This window comes from Sander vitreus, chromosome 16 (assembly GCF_031162955.1).
Source record: "Sander vitreus isolate 19-12246 chromosome 16, sanVit1, whole genome shotgun sequence".
Taxonomy (NCBI): domain Eukaryota; kingdom Metazoa; phylum Chordata; class Actinopteri; order Perciformes; family Percidae; genus Sander; species Sander vitreus.
In genome coordinates this window covers 22895155-22917418 of record NC_135870.1, presented here as the reverse complement: position 1 = coordinate 22917418, position 22264 = coordinate 22895155, and the positions used below count along the sequence as shown (strand labels likewise).

Sequence of the window (22264 nt, the reverse complement as noted above, 5' to 3'; positions counted from 1 at the left end):
TATTGCGATCGCTAAAGGCTCTATGGCCAATGCAAAAAGTAACGGTGATAGGGGGCAGCCTTGCTTTGTTCCACGAGAAACCGCAAAATGCTCAGAATACATCCCATTGGTACAGACTGATGCTACTGGCATGGTATATAATAGTCTAATCCATTTAATATATTGTTTCCCAAAACCGAATTCATCTAATACATAAAACAAATACCCCCACTCCAGCCTATCGAAGGCTTTTTCAGCATCCATGGACATAATAAGCTCTGGGGTGGTGGGATCTGAATCATGATAAATTATATTTAAGAGTCGCCTGATATTAAAAAAAGAAAATATTTTTTATAAATCGTGTTTGGTCAGAGGAAATGATCTGGGGTAACACCTTGGCTAAAATTTTGACATCTACATTCAGTAGTGAGATTGGACGGTAAGATTCACAATGGCTAGGATCCTTATTGTTTTTCAAGATTAAGGATATAGATGCCTTTTTTAATGATTGGGGTAGTACACCTAACTCAAGGGACTCATTGTACATGTTCAGCATGTGAGGGTGGGTGGAAAATTTCTTCAAGAACTCAGATGGGAAACCGTCCGGCCCCGGACTCTTGCCACTCTGAAGTGTTTTAATTGCCACATTTAGTTCTTCAGCAGTAATAGGATTTTCTAATATGTTCTTGGACTCTTCACTAATAGTGGGCATGTTCAAATTTTGAAAAAAAACTGTCAAATGTGGGACAAGAATCATGCTCAGAAGAATAAACTGAACTATAGAAATCCCTGAACATATCATTTATTATTTTATTATCATATGTATAACCCTCAGCTGTTGTCCGGCAAGAAAAAGAAATAAGTCCGAGCAGTGGGGTTCATGCTTCGCCATAGATCACTTGGGCAGATTTAGACTGTTTAGAGGGGTTAGCTGAAGACCTGTCCAATACTGGATTGAGGCAACAGTTGAAGTCAATGAGGAAAAATTATGACCGTTGAATTTCTATTTCTATTGTCTCATAGTACGTATCATCATATCATGCTCGATGGTGTTTTAAGCCCCCCAATGTCTCCTTCCAAGGCAGCGCTGCGACCGTTGACTTCAAGGCACCTAACCCTAACCCTAACCATAACCATTGCCTAATCCTGGCTGCCTGGAAGGAGGCGTTGGGGGCTTAAAACAGCGATAAACTCATATCGCCCAACCCTAACGTACAGTCAGGCAAAATATTGGCAAAACCTCAGCTAACACCTTAAAGTTAAGCTGTTATCTGAGTATCCCTGTTTAATAAATAAACCATTTAAGTGCATCTTCCTGTCCTAATGCAAATTTAGTGATAGTATTTATTTTATATAAAGTGCAAAAGAAATATCAAGAGTCATCACTATAGTATTATCAACAGTAAGTACTGGTTGTGGCCATGTGTTGTGCTACCTAAATGATCACCATGTTCATCTGTTTGTTTCTTTGCTTTGTCAAAAAATAATCTGTTTCGATTTCACATTTGTATTTCAAAGTAAATCTGCAAATGAATCAACAATGAAAATGTTATTTGGAGCCCTAGTGCAACCCTTGGCAGTTATGTTGTTGTTCAGTGAGACCCTTGTGTTTTCGATGTTAAACAGTGTGTGTTTTCTAACTGGTTTAAAGGAGAGTGACAGTGATGTGCAAAAGAGCAGAGCAATTTGAAGACTGATCAGACTGTTTTGTCTTCTTGACAACAGGAAGCTCTTCTTCGACCCCGTTCTCGACTCCGCGGCAGCCGCTGCCCCCGCCCCTGTCTTTGCCCCCCTTCTCAGGGACACAGTCCTCCTCCCGCAGCCCACAGACCTCCAGACGTCAGGTAAGAGCATCCAGAATATGGTGAAAAGCTGTCAAAAATCACAAGATTGGTCAGTGACTGATCAAAGGGTAGTACCAGAGCGTTGCGTCGTGAAGCTTGTGTTTGCTGTTAGCTCTTGTACACGCGGCAATGTTTACACTCCATACATCACCTGTCAAAGGTAGTGAGCTCAGTGCTTTCCTCCGAAAACCACACAAATGTATTTGTGGTACACAACACTCCATGGTATTTAAAGCCGCTAACAGAAAGCGAGTGTACAGACAGATTTGAGTCATCAAAGTCGGCAGGCTGGCAGACAGGCGGGTCAAGCTTCAGGAATTGCAACACATGCCCCCTGTTTTCGTCCTGCCACCTCGCTGTAGACACTCCCGAGGGCTGGTTGCCATGGAGATGCTGTCTCTCCCTTTCTATTATTGGCCATAAGAGGGAGGGGTCTGGGTGTTTTTCTGCCCCCCCCTGGGGTCTGTCTGAGGGTTTGTCTCTGCGTTACACTCCATCCGACCCAGACAGATGAAAACATGGGAGACCCGCCATTTTGGGAAAAACATAATTTAATTGGCTGGAGTTTGGGTTGTCTACTTATTAATAGTCCTTCTTTTTTTTTTATTTTTTTTTTTATCCAGGATCATATTACTTTACATTTCATACATTTTTAGATTATAGTATAATAAATAGCTAGTGGTCCTCAGTTATAATGATTATATAATAATAATAATAATAATAATAATAATAATAATAATAATAATAAATTACAGCAGTAACCGTAACAATGCTTGTCCATTGATGCCAAAAGCAACATGTCTAATATCAGGCCCTTCTCTGAAGTGAGGTCAGAGGTCAGGTCAGGAATTCAGCAAGGTGGACCATCTGCCAAAGGGGCTCAAATCTGGATCTTATATTTAATGACAGGCTACTACTAACTCAGTTTCCCTCAAGAAGTTGTTTTGTCTCCGTGAGTGTGACAACAATCAAAACATTCTGGAAGGAAGTGATCAATAACACTATGTTCATCTTGTATGTGAACATTCCACTTGACCATGAGATGATTTTGCTGCACCTGTATCCAACAAATAAGAATCTGAAACTCTCAAAAATATAACTATTGATTTTGCTATACTTCAGGCAAAAATGACTATAGCTCTCATCTGGAAGAAAATGGAGGCACCTACAATTAGAGATGGCCCGATACCATTTTTTGCTTCCCGATACCGATTCTGATACCTGAACTTGCGTATCGGCCGATACCGAGTACCGATCCGATACCAGTGTGTCATGTATTTTATTATGTTTTAACAACTGTATACTACTATCCCTGTATGGATGTGATATTATTTCTATCTTTGTTGTCGGTCTGGCTCAGGTTTAACTCTTTGTGAAACATTAACAAACACAAACAATTAATGCCACAGAACTTATTATACAGTTTGACAGTTATAACGGAAAAAGAACATAAATAAACTACTTTAACGTAGATTTTTTTTAAGGCTTCATTACGTGGTATCGGATCGGTGCATAAACTCCAGTACTTCCCGATACCAGCGTTTTAGGCAGTATCGGAGCCGATACCGATACATCTCTACCTACAATTGGTGCTTGGATCAAGAATATGGCGCAATGTATGTCCATGGAGAGGTTGACATTATATATTGACAGGCAAATGGGGGGTGTATGAAAAAATCTGGAGGCCATTTGACCGGTTTGTAAAAGAAGACATAGGGGATCTGCTACTGTGATACTGTCGTATAATTGGGGCCCACATCTTGCACCCGGCGCTGCGCAACGCAAAGCCCGACACAAGTGTCTATCCATGCAGATCCACCTGGCCAATGCAAAACACTGCTACAACATACACGAGTTCACCATAATCTACAAAAGAACTACTTACATGTCCCTGCTCTGCAGGTATTCCACGCAAAGTTGGAAGTGCGCCTTCGTTTAGAAGAAGTCTCCCAGCTAATCCTGCCTTGTACTGACTGCAGTTAGAGAAACAGCTAGCTAGCAATTATGAGTCTTACCTAGCTGCTGCGCATGTGCAAATCCCAACAAAGATGGTACAGAAGTAGGATGTCTCACTCTGTAGCTAAAACAGAGACCTGAACACAGGGTGAAAAGAGGAGCTGCAGCAATGTGCAGTACATCAAAAATATGGTGTTTTTTGATAATTAAACCATGTAAACCTATTCTGGTACAACCTCTAAATACAATTATGAACCTGAAAATGAGCATAATATGGCCACTTTAAAGGGTCAGTTTGCCAAAATTCATCTGTGTATTGAGTAGTAGTAGTAATAGTTTTGGGCAGCACCAACAAAATGCCATTTACCCTCCATATATTGGAGTAAAAGGTTCAGAGGCAATTAAAGCAGAACTGTTTGCATGACCAGACACTACAAGGAGTGATGAAATGATGTGCTTTTGGTGATTTGGGTGAATTGACTAAAATGTATTTCACAAGTTGAGAACCACATGAGCATAATAAGGTAGAGACACATTTTAGGAAATGTGTCTGCTCAATATGAAATTACAGCCAGCAGCCGGTTATCTTATCTTAGCATAAAGACGGAAATAGCTAGCCTAACTTATTAAGATCTCATTTTATTAATCCGTATTAAATTAAATTAAATTAGTGGGCTTTAGAAGTGCTGGTAGGCCGATTTTGCATGGCTGTAATTTCATGTTGCGTGCAGACAATAATCTAACTCCCTGAAAGAAAGACAGACAGACAGAGAGGGTATTTCCCAATGGCTTGTATCTATGTCCTGATGTTGTGCTCTGTCAGATCTGTAATCTGTAGTCATTTTTGCTGTTTGGTCTCTTTTTTTGCAGAACTCCAACTGTGAACTCAACTCTTCCTATGGGGGGAAGGACTCTCTGTGGAGCCCCTCCTCGTTGTGTGGCATGGCCACGCCCCCTTCCTCCAGGGGCATGTCGCCCAACTTGGAGCTCTCCCACAGTGCCTCACACCTTTCCAGCCGCTTCCACTGCACATCAGGTCAACCCTTACACCGTTACAATAGATTTCAACCCGGCTGTCGGTGTACTGCAGTGCGTTTTTAATGTTTGAACTGACGCTCTGGAATGTTCTTTTCTGCTGACTGCTGATTGTTTTGACCCGAGCAGGAGGAAAAGGAACGCCTGCCTCCAGCACTCCAGCCACCTCTTCCCCACCTCCCACCCTATCAGATGACTTCCCCATAATCTCCTTACCAGCCAACACAGTCCAGTCCAGTCCACCAAGAAAGGTATGCTCTCTGCCTTTCATTTTACAAATGGCATTATAACAGGACAACAGTTCAGGATGGATTACATGTCTTACCTTCATTAAAAGACAACAATCCCCAAACAAACTTCTTCAATTGTTTTCTTTTAGAATAACAGAATTGCAGAAGGCCAATGGGTTGGATTGTAATTATCACCAGTATGCTGTTTTTCTGAATTGCACAATAGCTTAGTTGTTAAGGATCGTGTTCCTCTTATGTTGCTTAATTAGGAACATCCAAGCCAATATGGCAGCCAGTTCAAATTATCAACACTTATCATCTTGAAAACTCATTTCCTTGACAGCAGGAGGCAAATTGATTTATCAAACGTGCTTTAAGTCTGTGATTTTTAACTCAGGAGTAAAGCAACGGTGGTGGTGGGGGGGTGGGGGGGGACATCATATTGTAAGTTCTCAGCAGGAGTCTGATTTGTTTGGATTTTTGTCTCATAAATGTTCTTTATTCTGGTGTATAAATGTAGTGTCTGCATGTCTTTAATCCCACATTATCACGTGGAGCAAATGTTCACAGAAAGAGCTGGAGCGAACCATGGACTCGTTTTTCCAAAAATGAATTCAATATACAATAAAACCATAAGCTGTGTAACTTTCCAGGATCGTCGACCAGGAGAAGGCAGTAAGCCTGCACTGGTGAGACAGGAACCAGTAAAAGATACAGAGAAGAGTGCAGAAGCAGCCACGCACAGAGGTTAGTCATGACGAGTCTCATCACTGTGATTTATTATCATTATCATCATCATTTCAAAGTAAAGGTCTTTTAACGGTCATTTCAATAACATCCGAAATTAAACCGTGGAAAAGCAACGGTTAATTTTCAGTCTGGAAGGCAGGGTCTGAGGATAATTATACCCGAGCCAATAATGTGGTTAAGTCATTTGGATCATTAGTCTTGATAGGGGCAAACTTCTAACCGACTTTCCCAAACGCAACCATATCCGAGTTGTATTTGTTGTGTTGGTGTTTTGGCTTTTTAACCCTCCTGTTGTCCTTGGGTCAAATTTGACCCATTTTCAAAACATTTCTATACCTGAAATTTGGGTTTCTTTCAACCAAATTGTCCAAAAAATAAAGTGGATGGTTCCATGCAACACTCTTCACAAACAACTCAACTTTCATTGAATTTGGGTGTTTTATTCAATGTTATAGAATTTGAAAGTGGTAAAGTGGTCAGTAGTTGAAAAAAGTGACAAAAATGTCGGAAAAAGCTTCAAAAGGGCGGAGGGAAAAAAACCAAGAAAACATCAAATGAAGCACAGAAAAAAAATTGACAAAAACATAGCAAAAAGTGAAAAAAAAAGTTGTAAAAGCTTCAAAAATGTCAGGGGAAAAATAACAAAATTTGGAAAAAGGTGACAATCGACAAAAACATCGGAAATAGTGACAAAAAAGTTGCATGGTCGTCAGGAAGACAACACAAGGTTAAAGAGGTTGTTTTTCTGACATCAATACGTGATACACTTCCTCATCAGATGCCAGAGCTGGCGAGAACGTCCCCAGGACTTTGACGGAGCTGTCGGCCTTCATGAAGAAACAGGAGCTGGAGCTTCAGCTGAGAACGGAGAAAGAGAGAGAAGAGGGTGAGTATCGACTCGGTATTGATCAAAGAACCAGATCCGGTCGGTGTGTGACTCAGCATGGAAAACACAGGTCACATTGTGGCTATCTTCTTTATCAAAAAAAAACATTAAAACAAATAATGCTGCTCACAAGCATGTTACACTCTTGAATGCTTTTTATGTGTGGCAAAAGAAAGTGTTTATTTTTTAACGTCCAAACCACAAAATGGCCAGACCCACGTCTGGACCAGTTCCAGTAAAAAATAAATATACCAATATAATATATTTACTGACAAAGAAGGTAGCAGATGGTTGATAAATACAGTTAAAGGTTAAAAGGTTGAAAATGTTAAAGGTCCCTTATTGTAAAAAGTGAAATTTCCATGTCTTTTTATTTTATTATTATAAAGCAGGAAATTAAACAAAGGGTATATAACAAAGTATTGAGATGAACTTTTGTTATTGACCAAATACTTATTTTCCACCATAATTTGCAAATAAATTCATTAAAAATCCTAGATTGTGATTTTCTGGATTTTTTCTTTCTCATTTTGTCTCTCATAGTTGAAGTATACCTATGGTGAAAATTACAGGCCTCTCTCATCTTTTTTAAGTGGGAGAACTTGCACAATTGGTGGCTGACTAAATACTTTTTTGCCCCACTGTGTGTGTGTGTGTATATATATATATATATATACAGTGGTGTGAAAAAGTGTTTGCCCCCCTTCCTCATTTCCTGTTCCTTTGCATGTTTGTCACACTTAAGTGTTTCGAACATCAAACCAATTTAAACAAAAAGTCAAGGACAACACAAGTAAACACAAAATGCAATTTGTAAATGAAGGTGTTTATTATTAAAGGAGAAAAAAAATCCAAACCATCATGGCCCTGTGTGAAAAAGTGATTGCCCCCCTTGTTAAAACATACTATAACTGTGGTTGTCCACACCTGAGTTCAATTTCTCTAGCCACACCCAGGCCTGATTATTGCCACACCTGTTCACAATCAAGGCATCACTTAAATAGGAGCTGCTTGACACAGTAAGGTCCACCAGAAGATCCTTAAAAAGCTACACATCATGCCGAGACCCAAAGAAATTCAGGAACAATTGAGAAAGAAAGTAATTGAGATCTATCAGTCTGGAAAGGGTTATAAAGCCATTTCCAAAGCTTTGGGAATCCAGCGAACCACAGTGAGAGCCATTATCCACAAATGGCGAAGACATGGAACAGTGGTGAACCTTCCCAGGAGTGGCCGGCCGCCCAAAATTACCCCCAAGAGCGCAGCGACGACTCATCAAGAGGTCACAAAAGACCCCACAACAACGTCCAAGAACTGCAGGCCTCACTTGCCTCAGTTAAGGTCAGCGTTCATGCCTCCACCATCAGGAAAAGACTGGGCAAAAAATGGCCTGCATGGCAGAGTTCCAAGGAGAAAACCACTGCTGAGCAAAAGAACATCAAAGCTTGTCTCAATTTCTCCAGAACACATCTTGATGATCCCCAAGACTTTTGGGACAACATTCTGTGGACCGATGAGACAAAAGTGGAACTCTTTGGAAGGTGTGTGTCCAAGTATATCTGGCGTAGAAGGAACACTGCATTTCATAAAAGAACATTATACCAACTGTAAAATATGGTGGTGGTAGTGTGATGGTCTGGGGCTGTTTTGCTGCTTCAGGACCTGGAAGACTTGCCGTGATAAAAGGAACTATGAATTCTGCTGTCTACCAAGAGATCCTGAAGGAGAATGTCCGACCATCTGTTCGTGTACTCAAGCTGAAACGAACTTGGGTTCTGCAGCAGGACAATGATCCTAAACACACCAGCAAGTCCACCACCGAATGGCTGAAGAAAAAACTAAATAGAAGACTTTGGAGTGGCCTAGCCAAAGTCCTGACCTGAATCCTATTGAGATGTTGTGGTATGACCTTAAAAAGGCCGTTCATGCTCGAAAACCCTCTAATGTAACTGAATTAGGACAATTCTGCAAAGATGAGTGGGCCAAAATTCCTCCAGGACGCTGTAAAAGCCTCATTGCACGTTATCGCAAAGCGCTTGGTTGCAGTTGTTGCTGCTAAGGGTGGCCCAACCAGAAATTTGGGTTTCTTTCAACCAAATTGTCCAAAAAATAAAGTGGATGGTTCCATGCAACACTCTTCACAAACAACTCAACTTTCATTGAATTTGGGTGTTTTATTCAATGTTATAGAATTTGAAAGTGGTAAAGTGGTCAGTAGTTGAAAAAAGTGACAAAAATGTCGGAAAAAGCTTCAAAAGGGCGGAGGGAAAAAAACCAAGAAAACATCAAATGAAGCACAGAAAAAAAATTGACAAAAACATAGCAAAAAGTGAAAAAAAAAAGTTGTAAAAGCTTCAAAAATGTCAGGGGAAAAATAACAAAATTTGGAAAAAGGTGACAATCGACAAAAACATCGGAAATAGTGACAAAAAAGTTGCATGGTCGTCAGGAAGACAACACAAGGTTAAAGAGGTTGTTTTTCTGACATCAATACGTGATACACTTCCTCATCAGATGCCAGAGCTGGCGAGAACGTCCCCAGGACTTTGACGGAGCTGTCGGCCTTCATGAAGAAACAGGAGCTGGAGCTTCAGCTGAGAACGGAGAAAGAGAGAGAAGAGGGTGAGTATCGACTCGGTATTGATCAAAGAACCAGATCCGGTCGGTGTGTGACTCAGCATGGAAAACACAGGTCACATTGTGGCTATCTTCTTCATCAAAAAAAACATTAAAACAAATAATGCTGCTCACAAGCATGTTACACTCTTGAATGCTTTTTATGTGTGGCAAAAGAAAGTGTTTATTTTTTAACGTCCAAACCACAAAATGGCCAGACCCACGTCTGGACCAGTTCCAGTAAAAAATAAATATACCAATATAATATATTTACTGACAAAGAAGGTAGCAGATGGTTTATAAATACAGTTAAAGGTTAAAAGGTTGAAAATGTTAAAGGTCCCTTATTGTAAAAAGTGAAATTTCCATGTCTTTTTATTTTATTATTATAAAGCAGGAAATTAAACAAAGGGTATATAACAAAGTATTGAGATGAACTTTTGTTATTGACCAAATACTTATTTTCCACCATAATTTGCAAATAAATTCATTAAAAATCCTAGATTGTGATTTTCTGGATTTTTTCTTTCTCATTTTGTCTCTCATAGTTGAAGTATACCTATGGTGAAAATTACAGGCCTCTCTCATCTTTTTAAGTGGGAGAACTTGCACAATTGGTGGCTGACTAAATACTTTTTTGCCCCACTGTGTGTGTGTGTATGTATATATATATATATATATACAGTGGTGTGAAAAAGTGTTTGCCCCCTTCCTCATTTCCTGTTCCTTTGCATGTTTGTCACACTTAAGTGTTTCGAACATCAAACCAATTTAAACAAAAAGTCAAGGACAACACAAGTAAACACAAAATGCAATTTGTAAATGAAGGTGTTTATTATTAAAGGAGAAAAAAAATCCAAAACCATCATGGCCCTGTGTGAAAAAGTGATTGCCCCCCTTGTTAAAACATACTATAACTGTGGTTGTCCACACCTGAGTTCAATTTCTCTAGCCACACCCAGGCCTGATTATTGCCACACCTGTTCACAATCAAGGCATCACTTAAATAGGAGCTGCTTGACACAGTAAGGTCCACCAGAAGATCCTTAAAAGCTACACATCATGCCGAGACCCAAAGAAATTCAGGAACAATTGAGAAAGAAAGTAATTGAGATCTATCAGTCTGGAAAGGGTTATAAAGCCATTTCCAAAGCTTTGGGAATCCAGCGAACCACAGTGAGAGCCATTATCCACAAATGGCGAAGACATGGAACAGTGGTGAACCTTCCCAGGAGTGGCCGGCCGCCCAAAATTACCCCCAAGAGTGCAGCGACGACTCATCCAAGAGGTCACAAAAGACCCCACAACAACGTCCCAAAGAACTGCAGGCCTCACTTGCCTCAGTTAAGGTCAGCGTTCATGCCTCCACCATCAGGAAAAGACTGGGCAAAAATGGCCTGCATGGCAAAGTTCCAAGGAGAAAACCACTGCTGAGCAAAAGAACATCAAAGCTTGTCTCAATTTCTCCAGAACACATCTTGATGATCCCCAAGACTTTTTGGGACAACATTCTGTGGACCGATGAGACAAAAGTGGAACTCTTTGGAAGGTGTGTGTCCAAGTATATCTGGCGTAGAAGGAACACTGCATTTCATAAAAAAGAACATTATACCAACTGTAAAATATGGTGGTGGTAGTGTGATGGTCTGGGGCTGTTTTGCTGCTTCAGGACCTGGAAGACTTGCCGTGATAAAAGGAACTATGAATTCTGCTGTCTACCAAGAGATCCTGAAGGAGAATGTCCGACCATCTGTTCGTGTACTCAAGCTGAAACGAACTTGGGTTCTGCAGCAGGACAATGATCCTAAACACACCAGCAAGTCCACCACCGAATGGCTGAAGAAAAAACTAAATGAAGACTTTGGAGTGGCCTAGCCAAAGTCCTGACCTGAATCCTATTGAGATGTTGTGGTATGACCTTAAAAAGGCCGTTCATGCTCGAAAACCCCTCTAATGTAACTGAATTAGGACAATTCTGCAAAGATGAGTGGGCCAAAATTCCTCCAGGACGCTGTAAAAGCCTCATTGCACGTTATCGCAAACGCTTGGTTGCAGTTGTTGCTGCTAAGGGTGGCCCAACCAGTTATTAGGTTTAGGGGGGCAATCACTTTTTTCACACAGGGCCATGATGGTTTGGATTTTTTTTCACCTTTAATAATTAACACCTTCATTTACAAATTGCATTTTGTGTTTACTTGTGTTGTCCTTGACTATTGTTTAAATTGGTTTGATGTTCGAAACACTTAAGTGTGACAAACATGCAAAGGAACAGGAAATGAGGAAGGGGGCAAACACTTTTTCACACCACTGTATATATATACACACACACACATACATACAGACACTACGAGGAAAATAGTCTTTTTTTAACATTAAAGCATCTACATGTATGTAATGTAGTTGCTATTTGTACAGTTTGTGTTGATTAGCGGCCACTTTGGACAAAAGCGGTAGTGTTTTTACCACACCTGCTGTCGTAAAGGTCTTTTCTTTACGGTGCTGTACTACCCACTGTATTAATGAGTTAGCGTTACTGGGAGGTCATATAGTCGCGATGAATGTTTTGCTCAGACAGAAATTCGTTCATTTAGATAAGAGAATATATGTTATAGATGCATCGTTGCATACGGTAACTTAGCCTACTTTGAATGTATCGTGAGTCATCACTGTCACTGTGTCACGAGCCAAAGCATTAAAGCAACACCAAAGATTCCTTTGTTAAAATAATGTTTACCAAAATCGTTTCAGAGGTTCATCAACTCGTAACTGGGTGAACGGCATTTCTGCATTCGCTTTGCGGCCCTCTATCGGCTATAACCCCACTATGCAAGTTTGCCAGATCGGGTAGCGGATCTGTAGTTCAAATGAAACATAATGAGACGTTACGACAGCGGTAGTGGACAATTCTGCTTCAGACCTGTAGGGGGACAGACGCGGGAAAAGTGCTTTGGTGTTGCTTTAAGAGATTGTTGTAGCAACCAACGTAATGATAATAGTTGTAACTTAGATTAATATAGCACATTTCATGAAACCCAAGGACAAAGTACTCAAGTACAGGGGGACCAGGGAAATAGTAGCCCAACACAAACACGGACTGAAAGAAATAAAACATCCGCGCTAAATGGAAGGGGGGCGTAATTTAATGTTGGCTACTGGCTTACAACCACATCGCGCATTGTAAAATTATTTCATGAATGAAATAGACCTATTACATACCTGAGGGCCAATTCGGGGTGGGTTTTGAATCATTTACAGTCCCGTAATTGTCTCCATTTGTTGAAACCCCGACCGAAGTTGACTCGGGGTTTTCGCCTGTCTTTCACTTTCCCTTTAAGCTATTAGTTGTTCTTTGTTTAATTTCCTTCTTTTCTGTGACGGTCCTGCCCCAGTATCAGCCGTAACGACAGCAGATAACTTCTAAAATAACATTAAAATACAGTTAGGCCTATATAAAGACATCTCCTGCTTCCTTTTACCTGGCTGGATACAATAACACTAACACAGGCTTTTCTGGTGTTACAAAGTAATCTGTGACCCGTCAGAACGTGTTACCCTAGAGCCGATCAGCCAGCCGTAAATCATTTTGTGACTTTGTGGGAAAAATCGAACCCTGGCAGAGGCATTAATAAAAACTATATAAAAATAGCGATTCTTTTCACTGTTGGTCTCGTTTGCTGTTACAGGTCATGGATCATCATATGAAAAATGTTTCAGCAACATTAAAAAGTTCGTTATAGTTACTTTAATATTAAGTATACAGTTAATGTGTATTCCATTACAGATTATTATACAACACATATGCGTTGTAAAAACACATTAACATCAAATGAGAAAGAAAATGAAAGAAAAAGGGGGAAAAATGTATCTTCCTAATACAAATTCATTCTTTAGCTGAGTCCATACAAATATTTACTCAACATTAAACAGCCACAGGCATACAGATTTAAAGATGCAGTAGGTAGGACTTATAAAACTAACTTTTAGTCTTATTTCTTGAAACTGACCCTATGTTCCAGTAGAACTACATGAAGCAGGTCATTTAAAAATAGTAGTGCGATTTGCAAAAATCCACTGCTCCCTGTTCAGATGCACCAATCAGGGCCGGGGGGGGGGGGTGTCTAACGGCATGTCAATCACTGCTCATGACACGCATTCATTCTCCCTTGTTGGGGGAGGGGCTAAGGAGACCGTTTTGGGCTTCAGCGGAAAGGGGGAGGGACTGAGAAGTTGTCGATGTTAAAAATGTTTGGCTAAGTCCTGGATCTTCGCAGTCCTACCTACGGCACCTTTAATGGAGATCATACAGTTCTACCAACATATCAGAATCTCACGTTTTTTTAAGGCAGAGTCAGTCAGTGCAGTATGTTGTTTTGACTGAACCCAAAAGTGTTGAATTGGATCACATCTTTAAATATGTGAATTCTTAATCCTGTTTAGCTGAATGAACCTGAGCTCATGCACTATGACTAAATGTCCAGGATGCTATCACATCCCTGTTTATATCCCTGTGTGTGTTCAGCTAGTTCTGCACAGTTATTGGTTCAATCTTACCTGAGCCACTTGTACTAAAAATAAATGTACAGTACTGTGTCAACCACTTTGAATACAAGCGTCTGCCAAATGGCACAAAGCTCTGCCGCCAAAGCGAGCTGCTTAGACTTAAACATTCCCGCTCCCTTTGGGGGGAAAACAGAAAGCCCAGAAACCTTTTTTTTTTCCTGTGTGGGATAGCAGGTCCTCGACATAAATGTTTAAGCACAGACATTGATATTCAGAACATACATTCAGGTTTAAAATCCACCACAATTGTCCATATGTTGTTTCTGCTGCAGCTGCCATCACAGAGGAGCTGCTGAAGATCACTGAGGAGCAGCTGGAGCTGTCGGGTCTGAGGGGCTTCGATTCGCCTTTCTACCACACCACTGAGACGCTGACTGGCTGTCAGGCACAAGACAAGACCCTCTCCAACACCCAGCCTGGAGGCCCCGTCCGGGACCCCCACCACGTTGTATCAACGCCAGACAAAGGGGAGACAACTGCGAGTACGAGTGGCGTCGGGAGTGACCGAGGAGGAGCGGGAGACGGCCGGAGCTCAGCCCTCGGACTGGAGCAGTCCTGGTCCTTCCAGTCGGGTTTCACCCCCATCGATCACCACCTGCACCGGAGCCCTTCCGCCCCAGACGACGAGGTGACCAAGTTTGGAATGTTCTCTCCGAGCCCGTGCAGCAGCAAGACCCCGGCCCCGGTGCCCTACGAGTCGTTCTTCGACCTGGCTCTGCCCAGGGCGGCCTCGCTCTTCGTGGGCCAGAAGACGTCGGAGGCGGTGCACAAGGCGACGCTGGAGAGGCTGTTGCAGCAGCAGGAGGAGGGGCTGGAGGACGGGGAGGAGGAAGGGGTAGTGTCTGCTTCACCCCTGGAGGTGCTGGATCGCCTTGTTCAGCAGGGGAGCGACACCCACGATAAAGTCCTCAAGAGGTAAGGGGGCTAGCTTCCAATCTGCAGTTTGATTTCTACTCAAGGATTTTCTGGCTTTTATTTTTTGTCATTGTTATTAGCTGTTAACCGTTTTAGGTTTTCCACTGTTTTGACTTTTTTTCAGCCCTCCTTCAACAACATTCGTCCAATACAAGTCACATACACGTGCAGAGCACATTTGGATGATTTACCCACAATTGATCATGCATTGTTTTTAGCCTTGGGTTAATGTACTAAACAAAATAACTATAATGTGTTGATTAGTGAGCTTTAGAGGTGCTGGTAGGAGGATTCCCTGTAGCGGTCTCCCCTTTGTGCTAAGCTAAGCTAACGGTCTCCTGACTGTGTATAGATACATTTATATTTATGGGCACCATATCACCATAGTTGTGTGTGTGTGTGTGTGTGTGTGTGTGTGTGTGTGTGTGAACCTGTGCTTTTCCACACCTGTAACTAGGACTGCACAAAATATCGCAATATGTTCTAGTGCAATATCCAAATCGCAGGGGGGCGCAATATTTGTTAAAGGCAAAATATGGGTCTAACCATTCTGAATGAAGTATTGCGGTGCTGCCGAGACGTCCTGGGCCTACAAGTCGTTAGCCTGGTCCTACCAGACTCTGGTACATTTCATTTGTACAGAGAGTCTGGCCACTCTCCATTGACAAGTGTTCACTTCCTTGAAGGCGGGTACTCTGTTGTAACTATTGGATCTGCCCAGAGCCACTCTGGATCTGCCGTAACCAATCGCTAACGTTTGGTCGTGACGTACGCCATGCACATGTGCAACAAGAGGGGAGACCGACAACAACTATCGGCTTATATTTAGCCTTAGCCAACTCCTTCACCACTAACGGAGCGAGCTGGAAAATCAAACTTTTCCCAAACCCCGCGGGGAGGAGGGCCACAACATCATGGCCACCAACACAACTCAGCAAAGATTGTTCTTGCTCGGGCTTTAACTTCTGGATATTCGGAAGCGTTGCTGCCACAACGGACCGAATTGCTTCGCTCGCATCTTTCTAGTGCACGTCCTCAACGTCGTCGGTCTCAGCCACTCCCTCTGTTCGCTGATTGGACCTACAAATATTTAACCGGAGAAAACCCAAGAATGTACCGCAAACCCAGACGTGGTACTGAAGGGAAATGAAAATTGAGCGGAAGTAAGTAGGAGGGCGGAGCCAGGCTAACAAGTCTTATCCTACAGACTAAAAGAAAACCTCTTTGTTTGGTACAGATTCTTGCAAAAAAAATCACACTACATCACTATAGTACATGTTTGTTTGTGTTTCAGTGAAAATGAGAATGATGATCCAAAAAATGTATCATTCCCTCCAATATCGTGAATCGCATCGCCATCGCAATTTGACATTTTCCTCATATCGTGCAGCCCTACCTCTAACCCAAGTTTTCTCAGTGTAGAATAGTTGAGCCTGTGCGATCTATAGCTGACCTCGATCACTACAATGTTTCCTTCTGATTATCTTACAATAGTTGTGGTAAACGGAGATATAGTATGTTTTGGATTAAAAACCAACATCAATGAAATTTGGGTGAATAGGCAACAATACATTTTTTTTCCCATTCCCAATACCAGAAACGGTGGCATTTTCAGAACACTCATTTATACACATATTTAAAATGGTTGTTGGCAGTGTTTGTGTTTTCTCTTCTGAATACGATCGTATCATTAGACATAAGAGAGAGAACATCCCAGAGACATCACACTTCTAAAATGTTCTTCTTCATTATCTCCTTTTTCCAGATTACCTTTGCCAAGTAAGTCAGCTGACTGGACGCACTTTGGAGGTAAATCACTCGCAGCACCACACTGCCGCACACTGATAAAAGATGCTATTATGAAGACTGCAGATGGAGCGTTATTCAGGCATGACTGAGTGATTCGTCACGAGCTCTGAGACATGAACAGCATGTTAAAACGTTACCCAGCCAGACGGGGGAATTTGTTCAGCGGAGGTTAAGTTCCCACAGTCACACAAAATCGGATCAACTCAGAAATGTATAAAGTTGGCCACTTAGAGATGTCTTCGCCCTTTTTATTTACCTTCCTGTATGTGTTCAGTTAACCAGAGCAAGAATCAGCTCTAGCTGCTACAGCAAAATACAACCCCTCTGTGTTTTTAATGAAACCTCTCTGCCAGTTTGTAATTACAACTCAGCACTTGCTGACTGGTGTAACCTCTCTGGAGCGCTGTAAAGGTCTTGGATCAAATTCTCCTCCAAATTTTTCTGTAGATGTTCTTTCTCTACTTTTTTCCCCTTGGAACAAGCGCAGCTCTGTATCCAGTGGCCAGTTGTAAGGATTTGAAGAGTCCTACATTTTTAAACATCTTTGTGATGTGATTGACTTGGCAAACAGCAGCCTTAAAGGCAGCCACGTAGAGTTGTTAAAAAAATCAGGTTCAAATGAAAAGACTAGCTGATAAGATCTTGTCAGGTGAATGGGGATCGATAATACTGTCACTCTTAAAGGTGAAAGTTAAGGGTTGTGTTCAGTCCTGTTTGTCTGTTTATTTGTCAGTCACCGGGCTATCTCCTAATCTTAACAGATTGTAATGACATTTGGTGGAAGGTTGGACCATGAGCCAAAGAACAAGTGATTAGGTTAAGTGCACATCCAGGACTCCTATTAAATCATTTCTCTAAGCTGAGAAGGAAGCTTTAGTTGTTGCTGTGTATTTAGTTGTTGCTGTGTATTTAGTTGTTGCTGTGTATTGTTTGAAAATGTTCTTTTACAGATACCAAACAATACTTTTTTTTCCAATACCTTTTCATTTAAAACCATTTGTTTCCCCCTCATTTAATAATAGAAGCCAACATTCTCAAAAGTTAAATGTGTTGCTGCTGCTGTATAACAAAACCATTATTATGAGCTTAGATTTATATCTGGGACTATCTGATTAAAGAATAAATAAATAAGATTATGAATGTGACCAGGTGTTGAATACTAACTTTCGCTACTTGGCCATTTTTGATGTTGGTGCTACAGTCACATTTTGGTCAGTAACATCAAAGTAGGTGGAGGTTCGATGGCCATTTCTCTGTTCATAAAGTTTTTGGTGGTAAACGTCATTAAAGGTCCCATGGCATGAAAATTTCACTTTATGAGGTTTTTTAACATTAATGTGAGTTCCCCCAGCCTGCCTATGGTCCCCCAGTGGCTAGAAATGGCGATAGGTGTAAACCGAGCCCTGGGTATCCTGCTCCGCCTTTTAGGAAATGAAAGCTCAGATGGGCCGATCTGGAACTTCCTCCTTATGATGTCATAAGGGGAAAGGTTACCTCCCCTTTCTCTCCCTTAGAGCTGTTACACACCAACCAGACGGCCGACGGTCGGCAGAAAAGGCAGTCGGACTGATCAGTTGGGTCACCAAGGTCCAAAAAAATGGCTCAAAACACACTGAGGCGACGTCGACTTGAGCGTACACTCTGCGCGTGCGCGAAACATAATACGTCTCCATAGCAGCAGGCAGCGCTTCTCTGTATTGTTTCCCAGAAAATGAAAACCGGCAGCTGATAGGACGAACGCGTCACGTGGGTCCTTTTTCTCCGGAAATTCACAGCCAGACTGTCATGGCGGCTTGTTCAGAATACGATCTCATATTGTACTAAAATAGTTCACCGAAACGTGTTTCTGAAAACATTTTAAGTGAGAAATAGGCCATGCAGTTGGTGAATCTGTCTTCATTTTAGATCAACAAAGGTCAGTTTAAAAGATTTTCGTCAGATTTTGAGAGGCTCATCCGCTCGCAATTTCCGGGTGAGTCCTGACTGCTCTGTCTCCCGACTGAGCATGTCGGGTCGGCCAAAATAAAGGCGGTGGCTCCTCCGAGGGACGACGGCACGGAACGCACCGAACAGACTCGAGTCACCGACCTTGCCAGACTGTCCGACGGCCGATAATCGGGTTGGTGTGTCAGCACCTTTACCCACCCAGAGAATTTGGCCCGCCCATGAGAAAGAGAGAGACATCATGGCTTGCAATCAAGCAAAGTGCCAGTTGGTCAAGGCCACAGACTTCAGATACAGTATTAGGGGACCACTAAGGTCTATATAAACGGGACTTCAGATACAGTATTAGGGGACCACTAAGGCCTATATAAAAGCATCCAAAAAGCAGCATGTCATAGGACCTTTAAGACCTCTGTGCAAAAACAGTAAGTCATTACCACAGACTCACAAAAAGATCTATGTATCACATGATTGTCTTTACACTTGTTTCAATGCATGTCATGATCCAGAATAGTTCTATCGGCTCGCCTAACTCAAAGAAAATCGGAAATCGGAATCGGCCTAGAAAATTGTAATCGGTGCATCTCTAATGTACAGTCAATGTTTCTATTTTTTTATATTACCATTGATTACCTGTGCTATTCTGTTCCACACTTGAATAATAATTAAGCTCAGTTCTACTTGTGTGTCTGTGTGTACGGCGTGTGACCGTGCTAATGACATTATTATTACCCATGGGCCCCCCAGGCTCGGCGCCGCTGGACGAGCTTCACACGCTGCGCAGCCAGCTGCTCCTGATGCACAACCAGCTGCTGTACGAGCGCTACAAGAGGGAGCAGCACGCCGTCCGCAACCGGCGCCTCCTCCGACGCATCATCAACGCCACCGCGCTGGAGGAGCAGAACAACGCTATGGCAAGTTTGCATGTGCTCATTATCACAGATTAGCCCTGGGAAGTATTTAAAATGAGCAAAAGGCTACTGTAGATTTGTTTGAGATGCAGTCCCACGAAACATTCAACGGTCTGTCCCGTAACTGGAGGCTCACAGGGTTAATATCTCAACAACCAGCGTGTCCTGTTTGCATCCTGAACGCAATGAGAGGGGAAAATGTCCACTGGTTACTGAGGTATTTTATAACTCCAGCTGTCAAATCAGTTGGGAATCATCTGCAGCACACAACAGGAGACAGTGTCACTGAAGTTGTTTTGTTGGCAGTGGAGAGTGACCCAGACAGATCGGATTTCAACAAGTGATGGTTATGAGGAAGCCCTGAAGGCTGTTTGGTTTCCTGGAATGAAATGTAAACAAAGAGGTGGAACACTGACACATTCATGCAGCAGTCAGCTGGTGGAAATGTTGCACAGTAATTGAGTTTTGTGGGGAAAAATGTCTACGTGTCTGTCCCAAGACCTGCTGGACTGTACAAACTGCTGCAAATTGCCTTAAAACATCTATTCTTTCTATGTTTAGAAACTCCTTTACACTTTGTACCTAACATTGTGTGTGTGTGTGTGTGTGTGTGTGTGTGCGTGCGTGCGTGCGTGCACGTGTGTATAGAAGGACCAGCTGAACCTGCAGAGTGTGGACATCGTGTCTCTGAGGGAGAGTCTGCAGGTGGAGCAGCAGCGGTACAGGCAGCTGTGGGATGACCGGGAGACAGTGGTGACCAGGCTGCACAGTCAGATCAGACAGCTGCAGCAGGGACGGGATGACTACTACACCAAGAACCAGGAGCTTCAGGTACACACACACACACACACACACACGCACAGAGACAGACACACACACACACACACACACAGACTCACACTCACACACTCACACACTCACACACTGACTGAAGGCTAGTCCACATTAGAGTTCGGATCGGGCCGCATTTTTCTGCCCGGCCCGCGTACTAATGACACATGTACGTTTGTTTGTGTGGAAAGCCCGCTTTTATTAAGCAACTGTAGGAAGGCATTCGGAAATGACAACAGATGACTACAAGGGCACGTTAAAGGAGAATTACGGCCAATTTTTACGTTAATCTTGATCGCTATAGTTACGCGAGTACTTTCGATAGAAAAAACCCCGACGGCAGTGGTCGGGGCAAATTTTAGAATGCCCTTGTGCCTCTTAACAGACACAAAATGCAATTACTATGTCTGTGCCACATGAACAGGCCCCTTACGTGTCAACAAGATGCGTTAATAGACATTGTTTAAATTCACCTACCCTGGTCCTTGTATCGATCCTGCCGGTAGCTAGCTTGCCCTTCTAGCTGATAGCCGTTAGCTGCTAGCTGCCGTCCGGTGAGTGTATTTAGACAGGCTTCTGTGATAATCATCCCAATAACAATCCATGGAGCGGCGGTGGTGTGGCTATGTTCTCCAGAGAACAGGTCATGTCACGTCTTGAAGTGTATTCCCCCCCTAAAATAAACAGTAGTGCGGTAGTAGCTGTTAGCTGCTAGCTGCCCTCCGGTGAGTGTGTACAGCCAGATAGCCGTTAGCTGCCGTCCGGTGAGTGTATTCAGACAGGCTTCTGTGATAATCATCCCAATAACAATCCATGGAGCGGCGGTGGTGTGGCTATGTCCTCCAGAGGACAGGTCATGTCACGTCTTGAAGTGTATTCCCCCCTAAAATAAACAGTAGTGCGGTAGTAGCTGCTAGCTGCCCTCCGGTGAGTGTGTACACTCATATAATAATAATAGCCTACTATGTCTACAAAAAATGTATAGTCCAGTGATTTATAAGTATCCAAGAGCCGCTGCTCATAGTTTCTCTCAGAGGAAAAGCAAGATTATCAGCAGAAATATGCAAGCAGAGGCAGGAGCAAGCAGCAAAGCGTCTGCACTGTAGGAAGCAGGAGTGTGTATCTTAATAAGGGAAGAAGCTTGGAGTAACGTAACTATGGAGAATATAGCAGATATACAACACACGGAAGAGCCTTTTGAGTTTGATGGTCGTCCTTATTTATTTGAACCCGAGTATACAGACGAAGAACTAGCCTCACAAGAGTTGGAAAGAACGAGACAGACAGAGGGGAAACAGGCAGATGAACTTGATGCTCCAAACGCAAGCTAAAGCTAGCCTTCAGTAACTGGAGGGCATAGCCACACCACCGCCGCTATTGGGATGATTATCACAAAGCCTGGCTGAATGCACTCACCGGGCAGCAGCTAGCAGTTAACGGCTAATGGCTATCTGGCTGTACACACTCACCGGAGGGCAGCTAGCAGCTAACAGCTACTACCGCTACTGTTTATTTTAGGGGGGGAATACACTTCAAGACGTGACATGACCTGTTCTCTGGAGGACATATCCACACCACCACTGCTCCGGGATTGTTATTGGGATGATTATTACAAAAGCCTGTCTGAATACACTCACTGGACGGTAGCTAGCAGTTAACGGCTAATGGCTATCAGCTAGCAGGGCAAGCTAACTACCGGCAGGATCGATACAAGGACCAGGGTAGGTGAATTTAAACAATGTCTGAGTTGAAAACGCATCTTGTTGACACAAGTAAAGGCCCTGTTCATGTGGCACAAACATATTAATTGCATTTTGTGTCTGTTAAGAGGCACAAAGGCACTGTAAAACTTGCCCCGACCACTGCCGTTTTAGCTCAGGGGACGCTTGTAGTACGTAGCTGCAGCTTCTCCGTGTTACCTGCACTGATTCGGGTCGGGGATTTTTCTATCGAAAGTACTCGCGTAACTATAGCGATCAAGATTAACGTAAAAATTGG

At 42.6% G+C, this 22264-nt stretch overlaps 1 protein-coding gene across 1 annotated transcript in view; it reads left to right on the top strand.

The window, feature by feature from the left end:
* The window catches only part of tsc1b (TSC complex subunit 1b), a 49020-nt gene that overhangs the window by 17659 nt on the left and 9097 nt on the right, over positions 1 to 22264 (top strand). Inside the window, exons 9-17 of the mRNA XM_078271058.1 lie at positions 1705 to 1823; positions 4650 to 4815; positions 4944 to 5065; positions 5698 to 5791; positions 6573 to 6680; positions 14129 to 14771; positions 16537 to 16580; positions 19272 to 19438; positions 20084 to 20266. Coding sequence (XP_078127184.1) covers positions 1705 to 1823; positions 4650 to 4815; positions 4944 to 5065; positions 5698 to 5791; positions 6573 to 6680; positions 14129 to 14771; positions 16537 to 16580; positions 19272 to 19438; positions 20084 to 20266 — 1646 coding nt within the window. The remainder of the gene's footprint in view (positions 1 to 1704; positions 1824 to 4649; positions 4816 to 4943; positions 5066 to 5697; positions 5792 to 6572; positions 6681 to 14128; positions 14772 to 16536; positions 16581 to 19271; positions 19439 to 20083; positions 20267 to 22264) is intronic.